Genomic DNA, 22452 nt, shown 5'->3' with positions numbered 1-22452 from the left:
ACCAATTTGCAGCACAAGTGCATCACAGTGCAAAATATGTTTAGTGAATGAGAATGTGTTTAGAGTTTTGCCAAAAGAGTGTCTGATTTCACAAATTGGTTTAGTTCACTGAACATTTGATTCAGAGAATGGGGTTTAGTGTTTTAGCAATCGAGAAAAACTGTAAATGAGTATGCATCAAAAGGTGAGTACCTAAGAAGATAAATACGTAATCATAACTCAGGTTCTATGCCAGACATACTCTGCATCGTACCACTCCCCTCCTCTGTCACCCAAGAATTTTTCTCAACAAATGACACACTTTGGAACCTATTCTTCACAGTGTAATTGTTAGGACACAGATGAAAATATGTAGACTGACCATTTTCCATAATATTGGTGTGGTAATTTTGGATGAAGGTAGGCTTATGATCTTTCCCGAGGAAAATATCTACAATGACAACCCATCCTAAGTCCAACTTTTGCACAAAGGGAGCATTTGGTGGGCCGTTCACTTGCTTATGGGCGTTGTGGACACTGATCATATCTCTGCCTAAAGGAGAAGAATGGGAATGTGATGATCTGGGTCTGGAATGTACTTTGCAAAATGTTTTAGGTGTCTGTGGTTACTAACCACTTCTGGAGTGGGGATTTCAGAACGATTGTCTGGAATTTTGTTACACTCAAGAAGCACTGGTAGGGGTAAGACTAAGCTTTCATCATACAATTCCACTTGAAAGCCTTGTGCTTGTCTGCCTTCTCTGTCAACTGTGCCTGCACATGTTTTGAGAGTATAGACTATGTTACACTCTGTAATGCTAAACAGATTGAAGAATTCTGATCTTGCGAGCGATCTGTTACTTTAATCATCTAATATCAAATGCATTTTGACTGCTTTCTTACAGTGGCTTTCAGGAAATACTTTCACAAGACAAACCTTGGAACATGAGCATGGAACCTGACTGTCTCCGCATACCTCCGTACAAGCTGAGATAACCTCGGATTCCGAGGTTTGTGATTTTCTGATGTAGGGGATCATGGTTCTCTGGTCCATGGTTCTGGACCTGGATGGAGTGCTGCCATGTGGGTAATGCTGCCACATTCTGAACACAGCAACCCGATCACAGTTCTTTGCTGCAACATTTGAAACTTTTTCTCTTCCATAGGTTTCATCCTGAATCTTTTACATCTGGTCAGAGGGTGAGGCTTATTGTGTAGAAAACAGTTTTGTTTGATTGTCTGTTTGGTTTGCGCGATTCTTCCTGTACTGCTGTGAGATAAACTTGGCTCATTGAATTGTGGAAAGGAAACTCTGTAATCCTTTTTGTACTTAGATCCCACTGTGAGCCACTTTTCCTTTAAACTGAATGGTATTTTTTTTATTATCTGATTCACTCCTCAGTGCAGTGATGGTCCTGATTTGATGAAGCCAACAGGAGAACATCATCTGCAAAAAGCGGACACGAAATCCTGTGTTCCCCAAACCTGACTCCCTCTGGCCCCCGACTGTGCCTAGAAATCCTGTTCATATAAATAATGAACAGGACCGGTGACAATGGGCAGCCCTGCCAGAGTCCAACGTACACCGGGAACAAGTCTGACTTACTGCAGGCAAAGCAAACCAAATTGCTGCTCCGGTCATATAAGGACCGGACAGCCCTTAGCAGAGGGCCCCGTACTCCCAGAGCACCCCCACAGGTCCCCATGAGGGACACAGTCGGATGCCTTCTCCAGATCCACAAAGTACATGTGGACTGGTTGGGCAAACTCCCATGAATCCTCCAGCAACCTGGCAAGGGTATAGAGATGGTCCAGTGTTCCACGACCGGAATGAAACCCGCATTGTTCTATGCCAGTGCTCTGGCATAGACTTTTCCGGGGAGGCTGAGGAGTGTGATCCCCTTGTAGTTGGAACACATCCTCTGGTCCCCCTTCTTAAACATAGGGACCACCACCCCCCTCTTAGGCACTGTCGCCAGCTGTCACACAATGTTGCAGAGGCTTGTCAGCCAAGACAGCCCCACAACATCCAGAGACTTTAGGTACTCAGGGCGGATCTCATCTACCCCCGGTGCCTTGCCACCAAGGAGCTTCTCAACTACCTCAGTGACCTCAGCTTGGGGGATCGACAATCCTCTTCTGGATCATCCAAATGATCTCTAGCAAACTTCAGACACGACCTGACTTGTACTGGTTTAAGCAGGGGGACATGTCTGCCACTGCAGAATTTGAGTCCCTGGCAGCATAAGGTGTTACTGATGGTAGCCTTTGTTACTTTGGTCCCCGCTCTCTTCAGGTCATTCACTAGGTCCCCCCTTGTGGTGCTAGGATTTTTGCTCACCGTTCTTGTGATCATTTTGACCCCACGGGGTGAGATCTTGTATGGAGCCCCAGATCGAGGGAGAGTATCGGTCATCTTGTATGTCTTCCATTTTCTAATAATTGTTCCCACAGTTGATTTCTTCACGCCAAGCTGCTTACCTATTGCAGGTTCAGGCTTCCCAGCGCAGGTCTACAAAGTTGTTTCTGGTGTCCTTTGACAGCTCTTTGGCCTTGGCCAAAATGGAGTTTGGAGTCTGACTGTTTGAGGTTGTGGACAGGTGCCTTTTATACTGATAACGAGTTAAAACAGGTGCCATTAAATACAGGTAACGAGTGGAGGACAAAAAAAGAAGAAGTTACAGGTCTGTGAGAGCCAGAAATCCTGCTTTTTGTAGGTGACCAAATACTTATTTTACAGAGGAATTTACCAATTAATTCATTAAAAATCCTACAAGGTGATTCCCTGGATTCTTTCCCCCATTCTGTCTCTCATAGTTGAAGTGTCATAGTGAAGTGGGAGAACTTGCACAATTGGTGGCTGACTAAATATTTTTTTTGCCCCACTGTATATAGTTGTGGAATTCTGAACATATCTTTCACTGGATCAGCTTATGCCTCTCTCTCCTTTAGGCTTTGTTGTAGAATGGTCTTATGTAGCTACAGTACCTTCTGGTTGCCACATAGCCTACCAGACACTGATTCTCAGTCTTTCTGCCTGTTTAACTGTCTCCTCTGCCCACCACTTGCTCCCAGTTCTAAAATCAAATAAAAATTTTATTTGACACATACATACAGGGTACGATATGCAGTGAAATGCTTTATTCACTGTCTGGTATAAGAATAATAAAAAAAAGTATAAAAAAGCAAAAATAAAATAATAAAATAAGAATAAAATAATAAAAAAGTATAAACTATATAAGAAAACTATATAAAAACTATATAAAACATGATAATATAGATGAAGAAATAATGTATATACATATGCATAAATAAACATATACATATACATATTAGAGTGTCCAGGTGCAGTTTGGTGTGTATAAAGTGGCACTGTGCTGTGCAAGTCCAGAGTTAAAGTGTCCTTAGAATGTCCAGGTGAAGTATGGTGTGTAAATAGTGCATGGAGTGTATAAAGTGGCACTGTGCTGTCCAAGTCCAGAGTTAAAGTGACAGGGACAGTCCAGAATTAAAGTGTCAGTGCAAAAAAAAAGGGGGGGGGGTGCATAGAACAGTAGGGATGGAGAGAGAGGTCCAGTGCTAGATCCTGTGTGTTTCCTGGTTTAAACTCCGAATGGCCTGCAGGAAGAAGCTTCTCCTCATTCTCTCTGTGTTTGCTTTCAGGAAGTGGAAGCGTTTCCCTAAATCCAACAAAGAAAAGAGTCCATTGTTGGGATGGCTGAGATCTTTTACAATCTTCCTGGCTCTAGTCCGGCACCATGTGCTGTAGATGTCCTGCAGGTCAGTGTCGCCTGTCCTGCATGGTGCTGTTCCCAAACCAAGAAGTGATGCTACCTGTCAGCACGCTCTCAATGGTGCAGGTGTAGAAGGTCTTAAGCACCTTAGAGGGTAGTCTGAAGTCCCTCAAACGTCTCAAATTGTAAAGTCGCTGCCGGGCCTTCTTCACCAGGGTGTTAATGTGACAGGACCAAGACAGATCCTGTGTGATGTGAACACCTAGGTACCAGAAACTGTCCACTCTCTCTACTGGAATCCCGTTGATGTTTAGCGGTTGGTATGAAGTCCACTATCAGCTCTTTAGTCTTGCTGACGTTCAGGAAAAGATTGTTCTCCTGGCACCATCTCCAGGTTTTTAGTCTTCTGTAGGTAGGCCATCTCATCCTTGTTGGAGATCAGGCCCACCACAGCAGTGTCGTCAGCAACCTTGTTGATGGTGGTGGAGTTGGAAGTGGCCACACAGCCTTAAGTATACAGTGAGTACAGCAGGGAGCTCAGAACACAACCCTGGGGGGCTTCAGTGCTGAGGGTGAGGGTGGATGATGTATGTTTGCCCACCCATACAGCTTGTCGTCTGTCAGGAAGTTGGAGATCCACTGACACAGCGGCAGGACCTCCAACTTAGAGGTGAGCGTGGAGGGACTTATAGTGTTAAACTTATAGTGTTAAATGCTGAACTGTAGTCCACAAACAGCATTTTCACATAATTCCCTTTTCTGCAGTCCAGGTGGCTCATCGTGGTGTGAAGAAGATGAGCGATGGCCTCATTAGAGCGTTCTGGGGGTACAAGAACTGTAGTGGATCCAGTGTGTCTGGTAGTGATGCAGTGATGAAGTCTCTGACAAGTCTCTCGAAACACTTCATCATACAGGGTGGTAGTCATTGAGGCAGGTGGGCTGGGGTTTCTTCAGAACAGGAACAATGGTGGACTGCTTGAAGCATGATGGGACAATAGACTGTGCCAGTGAGAGGTTGAATATCTCAGTGAACACCGGTGCTAGCTGGTCAGCGCAGGCTTTCAGAACCCGATATATGATGCCATCTGGTCCTGCTGCCTTACTGGTATTCACTCTCCTGAATCCCCTCCTCAGGTCATGCTCTGACATGGTGAACGTGTTTACCTCTCCAGCTCTCTCAGCGTGCATGCTGTTTGTGCCATTAGCATCACTAGCGTGGTTAGCTGCACCCGCGAAGTGAGTGTTAAAGGTGCTTAGCTCGTTTGCCAGAGAAGCGTCCGCATTCCCCCTTCTAGAAGCAGGTGTTCTAAAGTCCTAAATGTTCCTTAGTCCCTGCCACAGGCTCCTAGAGCCACCATGTTGGAACTGTGACTCTAGTTTCCTCCAGTAGCACCGCTTTGCTTCCTTCACCGCTCTGCACACACTGTAAGCCTCGTACTTGTCCATGTCCCCGGTGGCGAGCCACATGTTGTAGGCAGCGGAGCATGATTTCAGAGCGTCACGGATGGTTTTATCCACCCACGGCTTCTGGTTCTGATGGTGGTTTTCTGCACCTTATCATCCGCTAGTTTCCCTACGAATCCCACAACCACTTCCGTAAACATGTTGACGTCATCAGAGCTGCGCTTGAACATGTCCCAGTCTGCGTCATCCAGAGTGTCCTGCAGAGCGGCCACCGATTGGTCAGTCCAGCGTGCGACCTCCCTCTGAACTGGAGCTTCCTGTTTCAGCCTTTGTTTGTAAACAGGCATGAGGAAGATGGCTGCATGGTCTTATTTCCCAAACAGTGGACGCGATTGTGCCTTGTAGTTGTTTGTGAACAGTGTGTAGCAGTGGTTCAGTGTCCTCGTTTGAGGTTAGCACTATTAACCCTCTGGAGTCGATGAACGTGTATACGCGTTTTGTGGCATAATCTCCTGTTAAGGCCGAAAAGAACTTAAATTACACTTTCAGATTTGATCGCACAGATAAGAGCAATTCATCAATCGAATCTGTAAAGGGTCTACTTTTATTTGTATACACAAATAATAACAAAACGTGGTTTTGTAGAATAAAGAAAATAAACAGCCTGCGTTCTCTGCCATCTCGGTCTCGGTCACCACTCTTCACAGACACAAATATAACAACCCGAATCTCAGTGAATACTTGCCTCAAATACAAGATAAATATATGCATTGAAAGCTTGAAATGTCTACTTTTAAATAAACAAATTCAAGTCAAAAACAAATAATCTATTTTTATGTAATCCTTAAGAAAGTAAGGAGTGGTCCAGTTTCTCCTGTTTTGCCTAATTATAGCTAATGTGTTACCACCTCCCTCTGAGCGTGCTGCTCATATGCAAAAGAACTGAGGTGATTCAGATAACCACGTACACGCCCCCGAGACACAGGAATGACTCATTACATGAAATCCGGACCTGTGTGCTTAGAACTGCCTTGGAAATGCCAGGCATGTGATGTTCACTTGTGTGTTCAGCTGAAAAGGAGTTCAAGTTCAACTTTCAGTTCAAGTTCAAATTCAAGTTCAACTTTATTTCATTTCCCGCAGGCAATTTTTGTTGCAGCATACAGGCATATCACAAAAACAAACAGAACATAAAGAAGCAACGCATTCACACAATTCACAAAAAATAAAAGTTTACCTTGTATTTAAAAGTTTAACAGCTGAAGGAAGAAATGAATGTTTGAACCTATTTGTTTTACTAATTATGATCCTGTACATAATACCCGAGGGTAGAAGGTCAAAATCATTATACATAGGGTGGGAATCATCTGATAATATAGTCTTGGCTTTCCCCAAAACCCCATCTACAGTATAACTGGGCCATAGACATCTGCTTCCTCTGTTATTTCATTTCCCTGATTTACAATTCTCTCTAAACTTCTCTTATTTTTCACATTTAGAGAATTAAACCAACACGAGAGAAAATGACAGCAATGACTCAACATAGGATCTGTAAAACATACTCATCAGTGTTTTGTCCACATTAAATGACCTTAATTTCCGCAGACAATACAATCTTTGCTGCCCCCTCTTACACAAAACCCCAGTGTTTGGAGAAAAGGACAATTTATTGACCAAAATAGTACCCAAGTATTTATACTGTTCCACACTCTCAATACTCACTCCATTTATACTAGTTTGTTGGAGTTGAATAGGTTTTCTCTGAGTACTAAAATCAATAATCAATTCCTTAGTTTTGAGAGCATTTAATTTTAAGAAAGCATTTTGACACCAGCTCACAAAATCATCGACCACAGGACCCTGCATTGTGTCCTCCTCACTCAGTAAACTGACAATTACAGAATCATCAGCAAATTTTTAAAATGTGTCTGTTTTTAAAACTACTCCTATAGTCATTTGTGTATTAAATAAACAATAGAAGGGATAGGACACACCCCTGAGGTGACCCAGTAGATGACACCAACCATTCAGAAAAGCAATAATTAACTCTAACTCTTTTTCCCCTTTTCCACCGAGGCAGTTCGAGTGCTGGTTCGGAGCCAGAGCCTAATTTAGAACCAGTTCTTTCTGTTTCGACCGCCAAAGCACCGGCTCCGAACCAGGAAAAGTGGTTCTTAAGTAGCACCAAAACATTACTGATCTAGACTTAAGAACTGCTTGCGTCAGGAGCTGGGGCCGGGGCTACTGTTAGCGCATTTGATAATGTACCTTAAGTATACTAATGTTTAATACACTTTTACTTTACCGCGATATGATATATTATCAGCACACATGATAGTAGGTAGCTACATGCTAAGGCTAAATTTTTTTCAGTGTTAACGATAAAAAAACGTTATGTACATTATTGATTACAACCTCCGTTTATACAGATTACATGGAGCCTCATGTACACGTTTTATTCGCCGCGTTTGGATGCCAATGTAGGAAGCCATGAGCATTAACAGTAAAGCAACATCCGCCATTGTTGTTGTGTTTGTCGCTGCTGCGCTAACGTTGCTGGGACACGTGACACGTATACAGTGACGTCACACTCGGCACTGTGATGGCTCTCTGGCCGGTGGAAAGGCAAACCGGTTCTTAGAAGGTTCCCCAGTGGAACCAACTTTGAACCAGCACCCGGTTCTTTCCGGTGGAAAAGGGGCACTAGTGTTCTCTGTACAAGAAAATCCAAGATCCACCCTACGAGACTGTAATTCAGCTCAAATTCATTAATAAGTTTCTCAACTAAAATATGTGGCTGAATGGTATTAAAAGCAGATGAAAAATCAATAAAAGGTCATTTAACAAAAGGCTTATCCAAATGCTGAAGTACTAAGTGTAAGAGAGTTGCTACTGCATCCTCTACACCTCTCTTAGCCCTATACGCAAATTGGAGGGGATCTAACAAGCTCTGTGTTCTTTGCATAATCTCTGTCTTTACTAAATGTTCAAAACATTTCATCACCAGAGACGTAAGTGCCACCGGTCTAAAATCCTCTATTGTTTGTACAATTTTTCATTTTAGGTACTGGGATCACTGTAGACTGCTTCCACCGTGCAGAAACTTTTTGTTGTTGAAGGGACAAAACGAAGATTTTATAAAATATTGGTCCTAACTGCTCCGCACATTCCCTAAGTAGTCGACCACTGATATTATCAGGCCCAGGTGCTTTCCTAATTTTACACTGTTTAAAAACGGTTATCACATCTTCCATGTTAAAAAACGTGCCATCATACTCCCATTTGGCATTTACTTTACATTCATTTTTCAAACTGTCAATTTCTTTGTTAAAATCATAGGAATCAAATCTTGAATAAAAATTATTAAATTCCTGTGACAAAATTGCATCTGAACTGAACTCCTTCAAACTAATTCTATTTTTCATTTTCCTATTCTCTTGACCTGTTGTTAAGTGCATCCCCTCCCAAACAGAGCCTAAATTTCCCTTCCTTAGTTTTAACTCAAGATCTTCTGTATAGGCTACTTTAGCTCTCTTTTCTCTTTTTCTTTTCCTGTTGAATTCCTATTTTTAGCCTATCACATTCCTCAATATTTCCTTCTTTAAAAGCCCTATTTCTTTTAGACAGAAGGATCTTAATTGATTTTGTGACCCACGGCTTACTATTTGGAAATATTTGAACCGTTTACTCAGGAATTCACGTCCTCACAAAACGTAACATAATTACATATTACATCACTTGCTTCATCAACATCTGAATCAGTATCCATAAAAACTGTCCAGTCTGTACATTCCATGCACCCTTTTAAACATAGTGTAGCATCCTCAGACCAGTCTTTTATCTTAATTACCTGTGACTTCTCTCGTTTCAGAACAGTTTTATATACGGGAACAAGTAATACCATATTATTATCTGAAGTTCCCAAAGGTGGTTTCCCAAATGACTTATACGATCCTTTAATCGATCCATAGCACTTTCCTCATTTGCTCGGGGATGAATGTAATCAACTGTAATAAACAACTGAGGAAACTCCCGAGGCAAATACTGAGGTCTCAATGCCACAGTCAGCAACTCCATATCCTTTGTGCACACTTTCTCCTTCACCGTCACACATTTGCACCAGTTCTCTCTAATATACAAACATACTCCACCTCCATGTGCTTTCCCGGTTTCAATCGGATCCCGGTCCGTACGAACGGGTATGTTGAAGCCATCCAGCTTTAGGCTGGAGTCTGAATTTCTTCCGGAGAGCCAAGTCTCCGTAAGCGCCATAATGCAGACATTTTTGTAATCATGCTGGAATTTAATCATCGCTTGAAGCTCGTTTGTTTTGTTTCATATAGACTGCACATTCGCCAACACAATTGTAGGAAGGGGCATTTTAGAAGAACTTAGGTTTTTTAGTCTCTGTCGAACACCCCCTTTTTCGTCCTCTCTTCCGGATTTTTGATGTTGAATCATTACGTCCGGGGCCGCTTTGTTTTTGAAAGCACCTTAAAAGGCGAACAACATGCCTGATCCATGCCTGATCCACAATGTTAGGCTTATTCAATTTTAAAAGAAACTCCCGGGAGTATTGGATTCTTACCGAATCCTGAGATGTTTCAAACAAACACAAACTCAGGTGGATTAGGGTCAGTAAAACAAGTATACCCATTATCTCCATTTTTCTCTTAAAATCCTTCTTCAAATATATGTACGTCAAAAGTCAGCATAATCCTCATAAAAGATCAATTTAAGAGTCTTTAAAATAATTAAAAACGGCAAACAAACATCAAACACGCACGCACTCACGACGACACCTGTAGCTGCGAGTCGCTGCATGCGCAGCGCCATCAAAGGTACTGTTTCCTAGTGTGGCACAAAGATGTATAACTGTTCAATTCTGGGTACTATGTGACAGAGTAAGTTAGTGGGCTTCTACAAACCTTACACCCTTTTTTATCTTGCTCTAACAGCGTCGTAGTTCGTAAGTGTGACCCCGCAAAACCAGTCTGTTGGTTAGGGAATAATCTTCTTCTGCTGGCTGTGAGGTTAACCACTGTCCAGTTTCTAGCATAATGTTATTTTGTCTGTAATTTTAAATTGTGTGTTATTTTGTGTGTTTTGTGTGTAAATATACACATTTATTTTGTCCTCACATTCTTTCTTGTAACTCCTCTCTCAGTCACACACTTACCTGAAAGGCTCATTATGCAGGTGTGAATCACACTAATATTCATGATAGTAGACGCCTACTCGCATATGCCAAAAAGTGTCTTCGAAAATTGAAATCAATATATTGTTTTTTGTGAGCGAGTAAACAAGATGATTTTCACATAATTTTGAAGCAAATATTCTAGGCTGCAAGATCCAGTTCTCAAAAGTATTGTGAACCAATGATCTGTGTGTGTTTTATGGCCTTATTCAAGTGATTTAAAATGTTTAATTTTTCACTAACCACGCATAAACATTGTTTTCTCAAAAACACAATCATGTGCATATGTTGTAGTCCAATATTATTGTAGCCCAGTTTGTGCTGATTACAGTGATATTAGACTTTAGCCATTTATATCTTTATAAGCAACTGAAAAAAGCACAAATGTCAGGGTATGACACAACTCCAGGCCCTAAAAATACCCTTAGACCTCAGAGGGTTAAAATCTCCCACCTCAATGAGTGCAGCGTCTCGATGCTGTGTTTGGTGTAGTGTTAGTGTCTCATTTAAGTCCCATACTGCAGTGTCCGTGTCCGGTTGTGGTGGAATATAAACGGCACTGACTATGACCGAGCTAAATTCCCGAGGTAAATAGAAGGGCCGACATTTGATGGTCAGTAGCTCCAGATTTGGTGTGCAGGAGCGTGTAAGAGGAACGATGCTCGTGCTGTCACACCACTGGTTGTTTACCATCAGACACACTCCACCACCCCTTGACTTCCCCCATTCCAGTGTTCTGTCCATGCGATGAACCAAAAAAAAACTCGGACGGCTGGATGGCGTGGTCCGGTACCGCTGCGTTCAGCCATGTCTCAGTGAAGCAGAGAAGGTTGCATTCCCGAATGTCCCTCTGGAACTTGACCCTTGCCCTGAGGTCTTCGAGCTTGTTTCCCAGAGACTGGACGTTGGCTAAAAGGATAGTAGGTAATGGAGCGTGAAGTGCGTGTCCCCTCAGTCTGTTCCTGACACCGGCTCGTTTCCCTCGCGGACGCCGATGTGGGTCGAGTCCTTTGTTCCCCCTCAGGATCTTGTCAAATCTAATGATGTCCATCTTCTATAAATAAAACTGTGTCTATATAAATAAGTATATATGTTAGGATTTAACCGGGGGATAGGAGGCAAATGTGACACAGAAGCCGCTTGGAGTCAGATGAAGTGTGATTTATTAGTGCCCACACTTAGTAAGACCATAGCATTTACTTGGTACACCACCTAGAAACACCAACTGTTACAATAACCCACCCAGACTGACTGTGTGGGAGACATTTTATTCTCTTAGTCCCGCCCCTGGATCTAACCATTCTAAAATTGGTAGGGGGTTCTCTCCTCTAACTATAGGAACATGGGAAACAATCCTTGGCCAACAACATCTACATTACTACATTACTACAACTACATCTACATTAATGAAAATAAATAAACACAAACATACAATTCAACACATGTCCAACCCCCATTAAGACTTTCACCACCAAATACACAGTGCCTTAGAACTCATCTTACACTGTGACAATATAAAATAAACAAAAAAGTCAAAGAAAAAAAGTCAAAGTGTACCGGAGCAGTCGCGACGGCAGCCGACCTCACCGGTGCCATCAGGTTGTTAACTATGATGCTTGCAGAGGAGACTCTGGTGTTGGTTAAGTCTCTATAATGTAACACCACTCTGGTTCTTAAAATGACCTTACATTTTTCTGTCAGATTGGTGAAAGCAACCTGTAGCTTGTTGGTGTGCCCATAGAGGGCAGTGTTGCTTAGGTTTGATAGGCCCAGCCATCTGTTAAGGAACTGCCTGATATTTTGATCAAAGCTCTCCGTGATGTTTATTAGAACTCTGTATATCAACAGCAGCCAGAGGAGTTACAGCAATGTGTTTTATTTAAACATGTTGAATGAACTGAATGTGATAATCACAGATTTTTTAAAGACTTTTTAACAAGTGGAAACTATCTTGATGGAGAGATGTTCTATAGTTCTAAAGTGCAACCATCAGATAGACCATCAATGAAACTACATGACTTAAAGGTAGAGAGATTGCAATCTTGATTTCTTGACTGTTAGGAATTAGGAAAAATTTTGTTCCTGTTCCCTTTCGGAACTCGAGCTGCGTCGAAACGCTATGGGCGTTCCCATAGCGTTTCGGCGCAGCGTCTCGTTCCTCAGGGAACTATGGTTACGGTCGTAACCTAGAGACGTTCCCTTTCGGAACTCGAGCTGCGTCGAAACGCTATGGGCGTTCCCATAGCGTTTCGACGCAGAGTCTCGTTCCTCAGGGAACTATGGTTACGGTCGTAACCTAGAGACGTTTGTACTTGTGTTAAAACAGTTATAATTCGCTCACCACCCTGTTTCTTTTCTCTCTTTTGAAGTTAATAAAAAGAAATAAATGTACAGTCATTATTAGCAGTTACTGAAATACTTAAACCAATCCATCTGGTACCAATAACCATGCCACAGTCACAGAGATCAGATTTATTCTCTATTCTTATATATTGCCCTTTTAGGAGACACAAGTATTGGCCTGCTATCTGTGAGAAGAGAGGACAGCTTTTAAAAATATTATAGGCTAAAACATGGAAGTTATTCAAGAATTGAGCCATTTCCTTGCTTGCACAGGAATGTCTGTGTTCAAATCTCTTAATACATTCCATACTCGTTTATCCCACTTTTATAGCAGAACCAGGGACAACAGTAAACAATAGACTTCTTGAACCCTGCTCTGAATCTGAATACTTAGTTCATCTGCAGAATTCACATTTTAAAGTAAACCACAACATTTGATTGTCCATATAAAGACTGTAACTTTCATAGCAATGTATAATCTATTTTCAATGCACACAAAAGTAAAAGACACGGAGAGCATGGAAGAATTTCAAGCATGAAATCACTGTCAGGGTAACCAGTGACACTTTTGATAAACTAGCCCATGAAGGTCAGGGTGAACAAGAGCAGATGACGTCTGACACAAAGGATCTAGAGCATAGGTCACTAACAGGCAGACCGCGGTCCGGGTCCGGACCAAGAATCTGTCCAATACGGACCCGGACCTACAGCCAAAACAAAAGGTTATGATTTAAAACTTGACGGGGCGCTGCTATTTTAACCGGCGCAGCTTTTGCAATCTTTACGGTAGTGGTAGTGGAAACGCACAGACCAATTGCATGCGAGTTAAGTGATACCACTCAGCCAATCAAGTCTGTGCATTCAATTCAATTAAATTCAAATTTATTTGTATAGCACTTTTTTACAATTGATATTGTCTCAGAGCAGCTTTACAGAACATAAACATAGAACAAAAGGTTAATATAAAGAATAATATAAAGATTAATAGAATGCAAAATTCAAGATTAATATTCGATGGATTTAGTTCAAAATGTGTATGTATTTATGCCCAATGAGCAAGTCTGAGGTGACTCAGGCAGCAGTGGCAAGGAAAAACTCTCTTAGATGGTAAGGAAGAAACCTTGAGAGGAACCAGACTCAAAGGGGAACCCATCCTCATATGGGTTACACTGGAGAGTGTGATTATAAAAACACAGTCAAACAGATGTTGTATAGATGCAAAAGATCACATGGAGTTCACATGTTTTTAGTATAGCAGAGTCTAAATGTAGCTGATAGATCTCTAGATGCCTCAGGATTCGCTGAAGTAAACACTCAACTCAACAGTGCAAGACAGATGAGAGAGAATTAGAGTAAATTTACACATGAAAGAAAGATAGCGATACATGTAGAAAACAACGGGAGAGAAACATTTGACTGAGTTGGAGAAAGGGAGAATAAAGAACAAATGGCGCTCTCCAAAAAAAAAGAAAAGTGGACAGCAAAAATAGAGCATTTAATGCAGAATGGACAGATTCATTTCTGTTCATACTTCCCACTGGGAGCACTAAACCAGTGTGTCATATGTTCACAAACCGTGGCACCTATTAAAGTGGCAAAGTGAAATGCGATTATGAGGAAAAAACATAAAAGATTTGAACAAACAAATCCACTCAAATCTGAAGACAGTGTCCCAGAGACAGCTTTCCCAGTTGAACTATATGAACTGTAATCAAAACTAAATAATATTCCAGGCTCACTAATGAGCACCTCCACATGTGTATGAGAATGGCCCTGACTCCAACCAAGCCAAAATCCTGGCAAGCCAAACTTCTCTCACTGAGCAAAAAGTGTCTGTGTGTTTGTGTGTGTGTGTGTGTGGGGGGGGGGGGGGGGGGGGGGCGGGGGGAATAGGTTTATAAAAGGGAAAGTTACTGTAAGCACTTTATTTAAACATACACAATTTTCACATTTTATTTATCTTCTCTTATTTTGAAATGTAGCCCTACTTTTATTTATTTAATGAGAAAATGCTATACATATCTATAATCATACATATGTTCAGTTCTATGTTACGTGACAAGAAGTTTTTGAATTGTACTTAATTTATTTGATTTGACAGTCAGGTATTGATTGCTTGCAGATGTTGACACAACTACTAGGCTACTTAAATATATATCAGACTAACTAGTTAAACATTATGATCTTCCGGACCTTTGATTCAATAAATTTTCTCTTACTGATCCTCTTTAAATTTTAGTTGAATACCTCCGACCTTCATGATTCAACAAAGCAGCTTAAATACAATCTAGCATCTCTGTTATTGAAAATGCAAACTATTTCGTTTATCTCCAAGAGTGATGTTCAAGAAGTGATCAAACACATTTACCAGATACAATATTTATGGTATTTATTACATTTAAATATTCTGTTTACATAATATTATAGACAAAATTTCACTGCCTGACTCCATTTAACACCATATCGCTGCCTCATGGGAAAGCTCTTGAATGAAAGAGTTATACATATTTTAGTTTAGATGACTGAGCAAGCAGGTTTTGGCAGACACATGGGATAAACAAAATCTAGATAATTTTGAAAACTGGAGAAAACAAAAATTAAAAGATAATTAACTATTGACTGTCCCTCCAATAGCAATATAACTCACAGAACAAAAGCTAAAATTAGACGTATAAAATTAGGCTGATTTAGCTGCACAATTTCTGATTATTATCGAAGGGCTCACTAATAATTCAAGACAAATCAGAGTTGACCTGAATATCATCTTTTTTTATTGTCTCTCACACTATATAGGATGGAGTCTCCTTGGACACTCCATTGGGAATTCTCTGCTTTGAGGACAACAGAACCACAAGCCCAGCCTCACCACAACTAAACACATACAGTACTAGAGGACAGCCTTGGATGGATGGATGAACTCACCAGCTTGCCTCAGTCAATGTGCCTCTTGTTTGGTGCCCTATGCATTCCAGCTGGAGTCCCCAAAGTGCATGAAAAACACTTTTATCTTCATTCAGCAAGTAATGATGAACTTTGGTTTAAGCGGGCTACGACCAAAACTTCAAAAGCCCAAGAATAAGCCTGCAGTGTACTGTAAGTCACCCTTACTGTCTGATCATGGAACAATTGTTCATGTCTGTTTTGTTGTGTGATCCATTAGATTACCATAATTGAAGCAAATAATCCTGTGGTCGCTCCTTTTGTATACGATTCTTCTTGCACATTATGTGATCAGTATTGTTAATATGTTTGTTTCACCAGACTTAGCAAGAGGCACATGCAAACACAAACAAGTGCTCTGATATGCATGAACATTTTCCTAAGCAAACACTTACACAAATACAGAACTCCTGCTGAGGTTATGACGTAAACAATTCTCCAGTTTTTTTAATGCTTATTGTACCTTTAAGCTTTAGCTACACAACAAAATCTACAGTCATGACAGTGCATATTGTACACTTATATAGTGCACTTATTGTGTAAACTTTGAGTTGATCACCGTAAATCATTTACCTTTTTTGTTTTAAACCTCTTCTGCATTAATTGAGTTGATCACATAATAATACAATTATTTTGCCATGGTGGCCCAAAGGGTGCTAAACTACACTACCCATCAGCCCCAGCATGTCACATCACTAATCAATCTCACCTGATTCTTGTTATACTGTGTTAGTCAGTGACGTGAAGTCAGGTCAAGGGCGAGTAAGGCACTGAACAGACTGAGCTAGATTTATAGGAACATCAAATATACTGTATCGTGCGGTCTATGAATATAATCTAAGTCTGGTTAGAGCTTAAAGCTATATTATCAGAGGTAATGGCAGCCTCTCATGGTACTTTTTTATTACAATTTCATAAATACCAACAAGCCTAAATATCTTTTACACAGATATGCGAAATAAGTTACCTAGAAAATGGAAGGCCATGGTATGCAAATAAGAGGTGTATAAGAGGGGGATGTGGTAGCCTAGTGATTAAGGTGTCTGTCTACCATTTGGAAGGTTGGGAGTTCATATCCCAGGTCCACTCAGCTACCACCGAACAAGGCCCTTAATACGCAATTGCTCATATGTATAAAATTTTAAAAAAATTATATACTGAATGATATTCACATAAATAATCACAGTCACGTGCTTATTCCTCATACACAAGTTCAGGTTTGAATGGATTGTGCAATTCCTAATAAGGCAGATTTCCTGGCTTCTGCCGTTCATTGTGCCGTGCTGTAAATTACAGCAAAAAAACAGCTATTTTGACAATAAAAACAATCAGAATCATAGAGAAATGACATTTAGAGAAAAAAAGCTTTCTTTAAAAAAGTTAGAATTTCATGTTTCATCATATATATATATATATATATATATATATATATATATATATATATATATATATATATAAAAATATATTTTCTATATTTTATAATCTCCTGACTTAATTTCTCTGGTGTTAGAGCCACTATTTATGTTCTACCCTGCAGCCCAATTCACTTACAATCAGTCCTAAATATTTCCTGAGTTCAGAATTAGAGCGTCCCGATCACAGTATGTTGAAATGAATATCCCAAAGCTCCTTAGATGCCCAGTAGATTTTCACACTGCGGATCTGTGGACAGGCGAGTTTTATGACCATTCGCTTCACGCATGTCACACGCATGCTACAGAGACGTGAATGGATTGTAGAAAAAAATAAATCAAGCAAATGATAAATTAGATAAAATTATATAAGAAATTATGAATAAAGAAAAGCTGGAATGCAAAGAGGAGTTTGTTCACTAGGCAACATTCTCTTCTACATGACGTTACTATCACTATTTAAATTCAAATTCAAATTCTTTGGTCACATACACAACCACACACAGTACAACATGTAGTGAAATGCTTTTTAACTGTTCAATAAAAAAATCCAATATACAATAGTAAAATTCAATAAAAGGAAATTAGCTAAAATGGAATTATTTTCTCTTTTACCACACATTTAAAATTGAAAAACGGTGCAGAAAAACATTTTTCATATTTTTTGCACAAATAAATAAAAATTTTCTACTGTAAATTCAATTTAATTAAAATCTATTTATTTGTATAGCATTTTTAACAATTCCCATTGTCTCAAAGCAGCTTTACAGAAGTATGGAAACAGAAGATATATATATATATATATATATTGTGAACTATTTATATCTAATAATAATCTAGAATTTTTATTCTGTCAATTCTTTTACTTTTATTATTCGTTATTTCCTTTATCATTAATTATGTTTACCTTCTGCTCGATATTTATGCTCTGTAAAGCTGCTTTGAGGCAATGTCTATTTTAAAAAGCGCTATACAAATAAACTTGAATTGAATCTATGTATAGTATAGTACATGTAGTATATAGTAGCTGCATAGTGTATAGTAGCTGCACTTGTTTTCCATTGTTGTTGTTTGTTGTAAAATGTGCCTCAATATTGCTTCTATCCTGTATGTTTTTTTGTTCATATCCACAGATCATGTTTTCATGTTTTCATGTACAACACTATACCCAGGCACTTTATTGCCAAATGACATCTTTCCTTTTAAATCACATGAACTCATTATATTCTGTTGATTATCAATGGGAAAGACATGGACACTGACTCAATGACTCACTGACTCACTTTCACAAAGGCAGAGGTCCCTTTTACATTTTCTCACAGAATGGGTATAGGGAAAGAAAAGGTGAAATGCATAAAAATAAAAAAAATATATTAATGTTTAAGAAAAATAATTAAAATTTCATAATTAACTGTAAAAATAACTAAACAGGAAACTGACTGAAGGGGGGTAAAGAAATCCATCAGCATAAATTTTGCATTGTCCTTTCCCCCAGTCTGCTGACTTGGTTTTGCATTTTGTTTTGTTTGCTGCTGTCACCAGTAACATAATTACTGGAGAATCTTCAGAGCCAAACTCAATCACACCAAAGTCAGGGATGATGCCTGTTCTCTACATCCTCCTCCTGCTGGCTTTAACAGATGTAGAATCAGGTCTGTTCTGGAGAGAACACATTTATTATGATCAGAATATGACCTGGACTGAGGCTCAGACGTACTGCAGGAATAATTATGTAGATCTGTCAGTTATTGACAGCCAATTAGCATTCAACAGTTTCGTAAATAAATCAGACAGTCAGAAATCTGAAAATTGCTGGATCGGTCTTAGAAAAGAAAAAAACGAGACTCTGTTTACACAGTGGTCAGATGGAACTATACTAAGATTCTCAAATTGGAAAGGTGGGAATCTTACCAATCGTCCGAATGGAGACTGTGTTTTTACGAACAACAATGTTTGGGTACTGGATGACTGTAATAACAAACATAAAGTCTTCTGCTACACTTGGGCACCTAAGATAATTGTGGTGCAGAGGATGATGAACTGGGAGGAGGCTCTGGTGTACTGCAGAACCTACTACACTCACCTGGTATGGTTCATCGAGAAGATTGACTACTTTTTGGTCAACAACAGAAGTATGAAAATTCAGACTCCCACATTCTGGACCAGTCTACGATTCATGGATGGCTCATGGTTCTGGGCGAACGGGATGTTTCTGCTGAATAGTGAGACATCACTGCCTCCATGCCCTGACAAGCCTTTCCATTGTGGAGCACGAAATATTAAAGCTGGTGTCTGGGAGAACAGAGACTGCAAGGAGAAAATGAACTTCATTTGTTATCACTACATTTGGTGAGTGGTTTGACTCGACTTCTAATATCTTCTCAAAAATGTTCTTTAACTAATTACATCAAAATTAATTTTCCCTATAATGCACTTCTCAGAGCATCACTGCAATCAAGATTGGCATGAGACAATGAAGAATCGATGAACAGAGATGCTGAGCAGATTAATGTCAATCACACAGCATAATATTATAAACTGAATTATTACATTAGAATTGTTACTTCATTACTTAATTCTCCAACACTATATTTATGTGCTACATTGTGTTGAAGTAAATAGTGTCCTTGAGTAGATATTTGTTATAAGATATATATTATAAGTTTTTCCTGAATAAATGGAATTTGTATTTTATCCTCGACTGTAATGTTAAACATTAAATAAAATGTGTGTTCGGGTTTCAAGGATTTTTTTGTGTCATGGTAAATTATTGAGTATTGAGTGGAAGGTTGCAAGTCAAATCCCAACACCACCAAGCTGCCACTGCTGGGACCCAGAGGAAGGCACAAATTCACAATTGCTAAGTTGTATAAATAAAAAAATAAATGTCACTCTGGATGTGACTGCCAAATGCTGTAAAAGGTCAATTGAAATGAATTTCTTAGTCGTTCTGCAGTAATGTCACAAAAAATGCTAGAAATATTCAATATATTCTAATTGCAAAATTCTGACAGATTACACAACTAGACAATTGAATTTTGCCAGACTTAACCAGGCATCCAGGGAAGAAATATACAGTATGTTCAAAATGTTCAATGAGCTAAAGAAGGGAGAAAAAACTACAAAAGCATTGGAAAATGAAGGTTTGTGTTCTGAAAACAGCTGGATCAAAGCCTTAAAACAGGCTGAAATCCATGGCATGACTTAAAAATCAACACTCTCCATTTAATTTGTCGTAGATTTTGGAAATATGCAAGTCAAGTCCAGAAGCTTTTATTGTCATTTCAACCGAATACAGCTGAAGCAGTACATAACGAAAGGAGGCAAAGTTTCTCCATGGTCACTGTGCTGCACAGAACATCATAAAGCTACATAAAACAACACAGAGCTTTAGATTTAAAGTAAGTTGTCCAAGCTGCATGAAGTGCATTGTGTACAACCTGGTGTGAAAAAAAAATACACAAAGTACACAAAAACGTGAAAAAGTAGCAAAAACAGTGTGTTGATGATGTAAACAGTTTCATATGTGTGGTGCTGTAGACATGGATGTATATTATATGTGTGTTTTTTTATTTGGTGCAGATCAATGCAGTCCACACAGTTCAGTGTGTGTGTGTGTGTGTGTGTGTGTGTGTGTGTGTGTGTGTGTGTGTGTGTGTGTGTGTGTGTGTGTGTGTGTGTGTGTGTGTGTGTGTGTGTGAGGTAAGGTTGCATTTTTAAATGAAAGAAAACACCAAAACTAAAATGTGCAATTATTAAATAGGTACAGTTGAGAAATTTGAGAACAATCAAATATTCTATTACATTTTATTTCTGTAAAGAGGGTCGCTTCAAAAGGACGAGAAAATCCCCATTCTGATATACATACATTGGAAATAGAATACTTTCTGGAGTTACTGTATGTAATCTATTCAGATATGCTGGTGAATGTTTTTAAGTACTACAGAGATACCAACATTCATACAGCTCTGGTCATTTACATTTATTGCATATAGCATATACCCTTATCCAGAGGGACTTTTAATTCTCTTGTGTGTGTGTGTGTGTGTGTGTGTGTGTGTGTGTGTGTGTGTGTGTGTGTGTGTGTGTGTGTGTGTGTGCATTTATTTAGATTGGATTAAAAGTATAGAAACAAAATAAACATTTTAAAGTTTAAAATAAATTTACTACTTAACTCTAACATCTCTCCCTTATGACATGAAAAAGAAAACTTTAAAGGTGGGGTGCACAGTGTTTTAAAAATGCTTCAGAAAACTGAGTTGGGCGACTAACAAACCAAACGTGTAGCCAATGTAGTGATGGCCAGTTCGTGAACGAATCGTTCTTTTGAACCGGTTCTTTTTAGTGACCTGGATGAACCAGTTCACCAAATCGGACTGATTCGTTCTAAACAGTTCCTGTCTTCAATAAACTAATATCCCAGAGTATATGTAACTCCTGTACACTGAACTGAGACATGTTGTGCTGAGAGAACTGTGAGCTCGAGTTGTTGATACTGCGCATGCGTGAATCACTGAACCGATACAGAGAATCATCAGTATACCGACATACTGAGAACCGATGAGCTGTTGTTACTGCGCATGTGTAAATCACTGAACTGATACTGTACAGCAACAAATGTAAATGGTTATGATTTAATGTCTTATCCATGTATGAGTGTTTAACTCAGTTACATTTTTTGAAACTAATGTTTCGAAAGAAACATTTTAAAAGTATGCTTATGCAAAAGTATGAAGATTAGTTTATTAACTTGATATCATTAAGACACGTAAAACACCCACGTTTGCACATCAATGCCTGTACTGGGTGTTTTAGCTGCAAAACTTAAATGTAAAAAACTTATTCAACTAAAGTTATGATTACAAAGCACTTTTCAAATGTGTTAAATTGATTGTATTAATATCAGCTGTTAGCGGCGAGATGAAGGAATTTACGTCATTATGAATTACGTAATTTCGTCAGGACGTAAAAGAACTGGTAAACTGGATTATTGAACTGGTTCGTTAAACCGAACTGTCTGAAAGAACCGCTTCGTGGAAAAGAACCAAACTTCCCATCACTAAGCCAATGAGAAGAAAGGGACGTGTCTTCTCAATATGCGGTGGAGAAAGTGTTCAGCGTACATGTCTGATATTAGCAGAAAGCGATTGAAAAATTGACATGGCGGATACCTTCGCGTGAAACGGAGCTAAACCTTTCACGGTACAACACACAGTACTACAAAAACACATCTGTATTACCATAGTAGTACTCATTGAGTTCATTTATTGATAAAAATATCCCCTCAGACAGCTGCCCCAGGAGGTTCTGCCATAATAGTTGCCTGAGTTACGAATGTATGTGTGGGTGGAGCTATCAAAACAGGGGTGACACCCATTTGGGTTAGGGGCGTGATTGCAAATTTTGGTGATTTCAAATGTGAACGTTGGCTATCAAACATCGT

General features: G+C 39.5%; 1 protein-coding gene across 1 annotated transcript; it reads left to right on the top strand.

Moving 5' to 3' along the window:
* The first annotated feature begins 18657 nt into the window (after positions 1–18657).
* Positions 18658–19739, top strand: LOC125146076 (C-type mannose receptor 2-like). Its single transcript, XM_047821846.1, has 2 exons — positions 18658–19358; positions 19451–19739. Coding segments are annotated over exons 1-2 (660 nt in total). The 5' UTR covers positions 18658–18699; the 3' UTR covers positions 19452–19739.
* The last annotated feature ends 2713 nt before the right edge of the window (positions 19740–22452 follow it).

Source organism: Tachysurus fulvidraco, chromosome 12 (assembly GCF_022655615.1).
Source record: "Tachysurus fulvidraco isolate hzauxx_2018 chromosome 12, HZAU_PFXX_2.0, whole genome shotgun sequence".
NCBI lineage: Eukaryota > Metazoa > Chordata > Actinopteri > Siluriformes > Bagridae > Tachysurus > Tachysurus fulvidraco.
This window is presented reverse-complemented; position numbering and strand designations above follow the sequence as displayed.

Bases quoted from the DNA above. Each gene is read 5' to 3' on its own strand.
- LOC125146076 (XM_047821846.1), top strand. From the start codon at position 18,700: ATGACCTGGACTGAGGCTCAGACGTACTGCAGGAATAATTATGTAGAT.